We start from the raw sequence: 9,599 nt of genomic DNA, 5'->3' as shown, positions 1-9,599 counted from the left end.
TTTGTCAATCAGAGCAAATCGAACTAACTTTATCTTCTATTGACATGATCATATGATGAAACAAAGTTAGAATTAGGATCAGAATTACTTTATCTTCTGCAGACAATATCTTGTGATGAAACAAAGTTAGGAACTAATTCTCATTCTCAACCATGGCAAATGATATTTGAAATAACCCATTGTTTCCATCTACCCCAATAAAAATTCCATGGTACTTGCCTCGTAGATGTATTCCATCAACCAAAACAAAAGGTCTAAGTGAACAGTTGAAAGAAGTATGGATTGACCAAATGACCATAATAATCAAGCAAATGAATCATCTCCATTCGGAAGTAAATCTCTAGATTGAAAAACACATATATAGCTCCCAATAATTTCTCTTATCAACTTTTGTTATATGCAGACAAGATGCGATATGAATCCTCGCATTTCCACACTTAATTTCATGTATATTGTCTTTCACCATGTGTGGTTTTTAATAGCTTATGCTAATACCCCGAATGAAGCATGATATTGTTCTCAATCTCTTCTGGGCTAGCGAATAACCCTGAGCAAGTTTCAACGGACCAAGTCACTGTAACAAGTGGATGATCATAACCCTTCAATTTAAACGAACATATATGATCTAGGACAAACCGTTTAACCTTCACATGATTTAAGTGTTTGTCCTAGCTACACACCAAGGGAAGCTTCATTCCTTGCCTCGAACAACATATTTTGTAGGTGATGTGACATTTGTAACATACATAAATTTGTGTCCAATTGCACTGTTTAACAATCTTCTTGAATTGTTTCTTATTTGGAAAAATTTCCCCCACCATTATCTTATCACCGCCCACATTTCCATTGCCTACTTCATGAGAGAGTGGGCTCAACCCGTGCAATCCATAGCTAGCCAATTAAAAAAGCATAAATCAAAGAAAAGAGGTGCCATTATTAAAACAAAGGAGTGAAGTGAGGAGGTGGGAAGAGAGGAAGGGAAGCTGAAATGATAGAGAACAAAAAAAACAAATCACATTTGCACCTTTATGATTTGATAACATCACCTTTCTTCTTTGTTTGCCACCGTTTAGAATAGCTTGTAACATCCGATCAGAAGTTGTAAAACAAAGAAAATAGTGCCATTTCTGAACAACGGAGAGAAGATGTCATTTTCGTAAAAAGTCAATAATTTCAAAACAAAAAAAATTAAACATTGTTTTACTCTTGTACTTCAGAGAAAAAAACTGTGGTCATAGAAAAAAATTTATTAAGAAAAAAAAAATCATGGATAATGTGTTAGCTAAATGTTGCAGCTCATTTTTCATGAAAAAAAAATGTAAGCGCAATGGTTCAACCCTTGGCCGTGTCTATCTTGTTTTGATGATTCCAAACACAAGTGATTATTATGTACTAATGTGTTTGATGTTTAGGTTGTAGATCTTTTGTTCGCATTTATCCAAAGTCATGGAAGCTTGGATCAAGGTAATTGGAGCCATCAAATGTAACATCATTGAAGCCCAATGAAGGCCAAATGTACCTTAGAAGATCTAAGGATAAAGTGGACTTTAAGTGAAGAAGATCATTGAAGATTCAAGTCATTTAGATTGTATTGTCCAATCCCTAGCTTAGGATTTTGAGAGGCACAAAAGAGAGTGCAATAAGGTCCCAAATGATGTAAAAATATAAGGTAAAAACAATGGACCAAAAGCCTATATAGTGGAAAGAAGTGGAAAAACAAAAGAGTGAAACAATGTGCCCGGCGATCGACCATGGGTATCTCAGTCGACCGGGCGCGATCGACCAAGGATCAACGGTCCTCCGAGAGGTTAATGGTCGTAAAATATAAAAAAGTGCACAGAGTTCATCGGGCAGTCAACCGCGACCGATAAACCCAATTTTTTTAAAAGCCCAACAGCTAGTTGGGTGGTCAACCGTGGGGTCGACCGCGAGAGCCGTTGGACCTAAAAAATGGCTAGTTTTGGGTTCACCTCGTTATAAAAGAGTTCCCTAACCCTCTAAAATATCTTCTAACACTCCTAAGCCCTATTGGAAGATTATATGAGTGAGAAAAACTAAATTGTGCCGCTCTAAAGGTCAAAGTGAAGGATTGGATTAGGGTTTCATTTGTACATCATCTATAATCCATTGTAAGACTTGAATAGGCATTATTTTGTTTCCTTCTTTCTTCCTTCAATCATCGTATGTGGCAAGTGCTCGGAGACATGTAGCCTTCTTCGTTAGCAAGTGTTGGGAGACATGTATCTATCTCCAACGGCAAGTGGTCAGGCGCTGAGCCACCCTCATTATAAACGGTTGAATCCTCACGCTTAAAAGGATTGGGTCTTAGTGAAGCCATCAAGGAGAAAAACTTGGTGGAGTGGAGTAGTCCTGGGTTCAGATCAAACCACAATAAATCCGGTGCATGCCTTCCCTCTCTCTTTCTTGTCCATCTTTATTTGTGTGTGGATTGTGTTTTATCTCCTATGTAATAATTGCTCACATTGCTCATTGTGCTTAGTTTTCTTTTTCTTTTTCTTTTTTTTTTGAAATGGTAAAGATATATTATAAAATAAGGGGGAGACCGAGATGGACCACACCCAAATGTACAAGGAAAAAAACAAAATACACAAAATAAACTACAGAGGAAGAAAATCAAACCACTCCAACTCCGTACGACCAACCCCGCTTCTAGCCAACCCATCCGCCTCCCCATTAGCAATCTTCCGCACGTGATGGAAGGCAATAGATGAACCCTAGATTGTGCTTAGTTTTCTATTTGTTTTTTGGTTTAATTTTTAATTAATCAACTTAAAAAGAGAAAAAATTTTGTAATACCCAATTCAACCCTGTTGGGTTGCCCAATTAGGGATTCAGAAATTTTCCAAGATAAAGTTTTCATAAACCCAAATATGGGTTTTCAAGGGATAAGGGGAGGGGTGTATAATTCGTAGTTAATTTCCCCAATAAAGGGCTGTATCTATAAAAAAGGGTGGCAGAAATAGTAATAATATACTTCTAATGTGTGAATTGCTATTCTCACATTCTTTCCTAATAATGGTACTCTCATCTTCATTTATACCTTTAACTTAGCTAATTTGCCAGGGGCCATCGCAGAAGGCATTTCGCGGATCAGTTGTTGCAAGAGAAAACAGACACCTCATATGAATTAAATGAATGAGACAAAATCTGAGCCTATGTGGCAGCTTTCTCATGCAACAGCTGGTCCGTGAAATGCCTTCTACGATGGTCCCTAGCAAATCCCTTATTTTAGACTTACATTTCCCAAAAAACAAAAAAAAACAAATAAAAATGTTGAATAATGCCATTACAAAAAAATGGGAGTATGGATATAGGGATACCTTTTTTGGTAAATATTCCTTCTTGTCAAAAAAAATTTCATTACCCTCATGGATATGGGGATATCTGTTTTATTTTTTTAATATGAGGATATCATTTTATCCTTTTAGTTTTTGTTCTTCAAAATGTTGTCAAAAGGAATTTCATTGCCTTGTTTATTATCTCTCACCCTTTAAATGAATAAAAAAAGAGTATTTTTGGAAAATCTCTCATTTTCCAGCCAGAAAGATAACTTACCATGTCAGGACATGTGCATCCTGACAAGGGGGGTGAAACCCAGGAAAATAATTTTTGCTGCAAACAAACAAAGAAAAATCTGATTTTTGTAGTTGGTCAGACACAAGCAGGGAAATTGGAAGTTGGAAAGCCCAAAAAATAAATAAGAAAAAAATAGAAGAAAAATCTGCAACTTGTTTGTGGGGCTTCTGTTCACCCCACTGACTCTTTGTGCTGAGAAAAGGATACAAAGTAAATGGCTGCAATTGGAGCACGTATGTCTTTCAATGTTCCCTTTCTTCGAACTGCCTCTTCTATTCACTACCATTAACTCCATCTCACTTTAACACAGGGCTCACTTTAACACAGGGTCCCATGTAGGAGTTTAGAGACAAATGAAAATAAAATAAAATCCCATCTTGACAATTTAAGCCCTAGAAAAAATGGGTGTTTTTTACCCCTAAATCCCTTGTCAGAACCCACATCAATTCAGGAAGATTGAAGAAGCAAACATGTCTTTGACATCTTAAAACATTGAATGTAAGAAAAACCCACAAGAGAACAAATTTTGTTGAGAACAAAAACCCCAACAAAACTCATTATGGGAAGGAGTAAAAATAAGCCAAAAGATGCAGTTTTGGGACTTGAAACATGACAAATTGGAACCCTTGCAAGGCTACAAGGCAGGCCCACCAATCGCACCCCAAAACACAAGAAAACAATTAAAAGGAGAGAAAAGACCAAGTTAAGCAAAGCCACAAAGGAACATTAATTGAAGCCTTAACAAGGTTATACAGTACAAGACTAGCTAATTCTCGACTTTTTAGATGGGGCAAAATGGGTCGCTTCGCTCCAAGAATTCGTCACAAATCACCTCAAAATTCCGCTGCAGAGTCGAAAATAAAAGAAATAGGCGGAATGGGTCAATGTTCATTAACACATTTCTTGGTTTTTTTCGTACTCCGGAACAAAAAAAGCATAGAAGCGCTGCTGAGAAAGGTTAAAGAACATGACCTAAATAATAATTCATATAGAAAGATGGAGAATCTTATTCAAGACCACAGCCTTAATAGTAGGTTTAAGAAGTAAAAACTTTCTTTTTTTGCTTTTTTTTTCTTGGCAATAAGAAAATGCCTAAAATACCCGCATCATTCCACCAGTCAATGCCCCATATAGAATACAATTTTTAACAGCCTTAAAACATTAAACCTACCAATCACTAAATTGGTTTCTATTTTTCACATTGCCTTATCAGATAAGGATCTGAGCAGCTTCTCTAGCACAGGTGAACTCTTGCTCTTTTTTAGGTCACTCAGTCCCAAAACCATGTCCAATCCATCTTTCTCTTCCTCTCTGACAGTTGGGTTGAAATGAGATGGAGAATCAAAGATGAGGATAAGGGGTAAACAAGGACAAGGAGGGGGGAGGACCCCCCGAACCCAATACACACATGTAGCAACTTTTCTTCTTTCTTGTGCTTTTTGACACCTGTTCCTTAGAACCCATACAAAAGTCTCCATTCCCTCCATATATATACCCCCTATCTATCCTCACTTTCTACTCAAAAGACAAGGAACAATCACTCAAGAACACAACACCAGCACAGAAGGTACACAAGAACAAAGACTTTCAATCTCATGACAATTCAAGTCTAGTAGAAAGAGCAAGAGCGATGTGCAACCCAACACCCTCCTCTTTATTCTCTCTCAAAAACACCCACCTCCTAAATTCCAATAAATCCATGGATCTTGATACCCATGAACTGCATAGATGGCCAACTCACTCTGAGGTAAATTCATCAATCAATGAAATTTTGAAAACACCCCACAAGAACATATATACACACACGTGTTTATATCTGTTTGCTTTAGAGTCACTCTCTTTTTTAAGTCCTGCAAAACAAAGCCCATTTGTTTCTCTTTTACATGTTGTTGCCTTTCATTGTTTCATTGTTATGTTGATGAATTCAGGTTAAGGAGGAAGTCAAAGCTATAGGGAAGATCTCAGGCCCAACAGCTCTAACAGGTCTACTCTTATACTCAAGAGCCATGATCTCCATGCTCTTTCTTGGGTACCTCGGCGAGCTCGAGCTCGCAGGTGGATCTCTCTCAATTGGCTTTGCAAACATCACAGGCTACTCAGTCATCTCTGGCTTGGCCATGGGAATGGAGCCCATCTGTGGTCAAGCATTTGGTGCAAAGCAGTGGAAGCTCCTTGGCCTAACTCTACAAAGAACAGTACTCCTATTACTCTCCACATCCATGCCCATCTCCTTTATGTGGCTCAACATGAAGAGAATTCTCTCATGGTGCGGCCAAGATGAGCAAATCTCTTCTATGGCCCATGTGTTTATCATCTTCTCGATTCCCGATCTCTTTTTCCTATCGCTCCTCCACCCAATTCGAATCTATCTGAGGACTCAAAACATCACATTACCCGTAACGTTTTGCTCGGCGATCTCCGTAGTCCTCCATGTCCCACTCAATTTCCTCCTCGTCGTGCATTATAAGATGGGCATTGCTGGAGTGGCGTTAGCAATGGTGTGGACTAATCTCAATCTCTTCCTTTTCTTGTTGATCTTTATATTATTCTCCGGTGTGTATAAGGACTCATGGGTGTCTCCCAGTACGGAATGCCTTAGAGGGTGGTCATCCTTGCTTAGTCTCGCTGTGCCCACATGTGTCTCGGTGTGTCTCGAATGGTGGTGGTATGAACTCATGATAATTCTCTGTGGTCTACTTGTCAATCCAAAGGTTACAATTGCTTCAATGGGGATCTTGATCCAAACTACCTCTTTGGTTTATGTCTTCCCCGCGGCTTTAAGCTTGGGGGTGTCTACAAGGGTTGGAAATGAGCTCGGTGCGAACCGGCCAGCTAAGGCTCGAATTGCCATGATTGTGTCCATTGTATGTGCAATTGCACTAGGCCTAGGGGCAATGGTGTTCACCACGTTGATGAGACACCATTGGGGGAGGTTCTTCACGAGTGATGCAGAGATTCTAGAGCTAACGGCAGTGGCATTACCGATTGTGGGGCTATGCGAGCTAGGGAATTGCCCTCAGACGACCGGTTGTGGGGTGTTACGGGGAAGTGCGAGGCCTAGTATTGGTGCCAATATCAATTTGGGAGCCTTTTACTTGGTAGGTATGCCTGTGGCTATTATCATGGGCTTTGTGGCAGGAATGGGCTTCACTGGACTTTGGATTGGCCTGCTTGCAGCGCAGGCGACATGTGCACTACTGATGTTGTATGTGTTAGTAACAACAGATTGGGTGGTCCAGGTAGAGAGGGCAAGAGAATTGACCCAAGCCTCCATTGGTGCTAGTTCTTTTACTTGTACATCTATTAAGCATACTAACAAGGTAGATAGTTTGGAGGAGATTTTGTGCGTTGAAGATGAGATTGTGAAGCCAGTTGCACAAGAAACAGACCCTCTAATACACACTACGCCTACTGTAAATGAATGAGAGATTCTCTTTTCTTTTCTTTCCTTTTGGAGAGGGATGATGTTAGAATTATAGAGGGTACTCCTGAGTTATATTGCAGAGGGGTTTCCTCACTTTTTAGCTGTTTTTAAGTTCATATGATTTTAAAAGTGTGGTGTTAACATTGTAGATATATTTCTTATTGATTACTTTGTATTGCTTGGGATTGGTTTGTCTATCATAGAAACATGTGAGTGTAGAGAGAGAGAGAGAGAGAGAGAGGAGGGGAGGAATTAAGAATATCAACAAAAGGTTGAGTTGACGGTTGTTTTAAGGGTGGAGAGAGCATCTTTCAACTTGTCCTATTGTTCCTTCTATTTTAGCCCACTAGACAAGAATAAGTACCCAGAAAGGGAAAATTAACAAGAACCCTTTGAATTCTAAGAATTTAGCACACATTATTCATAGAACTTAGAACCCTAATAAAGGAAAGATAATAGTAAATTTTGCTTTGCCATTTTACTGCCTTGAGTATAAAAATACTGAAATATTCGAAAAAGACTCATCAATTTTTATTTTTTTAAAATCCCACCTTAGAAAACCCCTTTTCTTTTTAATTGTGTTGATCTTAGATAAACAAAGCTCTTCTTCTAATTTATATCTCTATCTACATTTCTTTTTCTTTTTCTTTTTGGTTTCCCTTTTTACATCATGGTGGTGATTCATTTAGCACTTAAATTTTATTATCATTATAATATTATTAGTCTCTATTCACTCTTCAATTGCCTGAATCACTGAAATATATGTCCCCCCCCATAAGCCGCACACATAAGGCTTAGGAACATGATAGCGTCGTACACCTGCAAGGAAACCCTACAAGTATACAAGGCTACCAAACCGATAACAAAACCATCCACAACATAACATCAATAATGGTCCAAAGTTGCATAAATAATCCAAATAATCAATATTTAATCCTCTCTCGCTCTCCCAAATAACCAACAAAGAAAATAAAATAACATAGTCTTGATAATACCTAAGCAAATACCCACTGTCTAATGAAACTAATAGAATAGACTAAAGCTAAAAATTGAAATGTCACGCCTGCGCTCCCTCACCCACTCCACGAGGGCCAAGGTCTGAGAAACGTTAAACCACAGTCAGCTGAAAAGCTCAGTACATAATGACGCACCACTAAAGTGGGGTCAAAAGCATGCTGCAAAGAGAGGGTCAATAGGCAACCGAAGATAGTAATGTTGTATATGAGATTACTGATACAATTGCGATAACTGAGAAACAAAGTTTACGAAATCATATTTCGAACTTTCATATCAAAGAAGGCCTCAATAAGAGAGGTCACAAGGTCTTAAGAGATCACTGAAAGCGATCAGAAAGGTACGAAATCACCCAAAGATCATCGGCTTAGCCCAAAAAGCAAGTTATTTTACCCGACTGCCTGCGGTTTGAAACTAATTTCTTAGTTCAATTACCTATCGACAGGGTCAGCGTATGGCACCCACTGACGGGACCCAAAAGCCAACCTATTACCCCCCATTGGTGTGGGCCCTTATAATTTACATATAACCTAAGCCTCACAAAAGATGTCCATATATACACAAAGTCCAAAGGTACGTACAAAGTTCCAAAGATTGTGGTTCACATTGGTTCCACAAGATTTACTAGAATAGTTGGGTATACAATGATCAAAAGGTTCTTATATCAAAAGGGTCACATATTCAATGCAAAATTCGTTGGTTATCAATGAGTACAAAATTCAATAGATTGTATTCAATAAAAGATAAGCATGCGAGACCCAAATCAAAGACTAAGGGTCTCATAGGTTTCAGTTATTCAGTGATTAGAGAACTACACATCATAAAGCCATATCAATCAATGGCGAATCATATCACTAAAGTGGTATGAAATCACGTACCTCCAATGATGGATATTTTACTTTTCAAATTCACCTTAATCACCTACAATCGATAGTATGAACATTTTTCATGAGTTTCATCATTAGTTTCAGTCCTATTAGCCACGTATGTCCTTCCACTAACACATGACACCCTTTAGTGTCCAATAGGAAAAGGCACGGTAACCCATCTTATGGTTCCTTTTAGCATTCTATAATTATCATCATTATAGAGTCTTCAAAACTTTTTGAAATTATTTTTAACAGAAACAACACTTTTTCAGCATGTCTGTAAAGTACAAGAGCGTCGAAAACGGATGAGAAATAAAGAAGTTATGATTTTTCAAAGTTTTCACTACATTTCAGTGTTTGGACATCCCTTAAGAAGTCCTAAGATATGCTTCAGAAGTCCTAAGGTCACGGGCTGGGTTTAAGAAATTCTATTGGTCCCTCATTGGAAGTCCTAAGCTATGCTTCGGAAGTCCTAAGATCGCGGAATGGGTTTTTCCCGCATAATTCCGGATTTGTCCCGAAAACTTCTGAAGGCCATAACTTTCTCGTTTTAACTCTGATTCACGTGTGGTTGGATCCGTTGGACTCGTATCGACGGGAGGAATCCATTAAATCTAATTTCACGCTCTGAATTGATACACGTAATTATCAAAAAATTATCTAAACTTGTACTTTAAACCCTCGAAGGCAAAACT

At 38.5% G+C, this 9,599-nt stretch overlaps 1 protein-coding gene across 1 annotated transcript; it reads left to right on the top strand.

Annotated features, from left to right (window-relative positions):
* Positions 1-5,104: 5,104 nt before the first annotated feature.
* On the top strand, positions 5,105-7,150 carry LOC143851700 (protein DETOXIFICATION 48-like). The gene is made up of 2 exons (XM_077361183.1): positions 5,105-5,344; positions 5,526-7,150. Exons 1-2 carry the CDS (start codon positions 5,228-5,230, stop codon positions 7,020-7,022), a joined length of 1,614 nt encoding a protein of 537 aa, XP_077217298.1. The 5' UTR covers positions 5,105-5,227; the 3' UTR covers positions 7,023-7,150.
* Positions 7,151-9,599: the final 2,449 nt, after the last annotated feature.

The sequence above is a fragment of the Tasmannia lanceolata genome, unplaced genomic scaffold, assembly GCF_043159265.1.
Source record: "Tasmannia lanceolata isolate RefF3 unplaced genomic scaffold, GAP_Taslan_0.1 ptg000018l, whole genome shotgun sequence".
Lineage (NCBI taxonomy): Eukaryota > Viridiplantae > Streptophyta > Magnoliopsida > Canellales > Winteraceae > Tasmannia > Tasmannia lanceolata.
This window is presented reverse-complemented; position numbering and strand designations above follow the sequence as displayed.

Bases quoted from the DNA above. Each gene is read 5' to 3' on its own strand.
- LOC143851700 (XM_077361183.1), top strand. From the start codon at position 5,228: ATGTGCAACCCAACACCCTCCTCTTTATTCTCTCTCAAAAACACCCAC. The intron at 5,345-5,525 runs GTAAATTCATCA...TGATGAATTCAG, and splicing joins GATGGCCAACTCACTCTGAG to GTTAAGGAGGAAGTCAAAGC.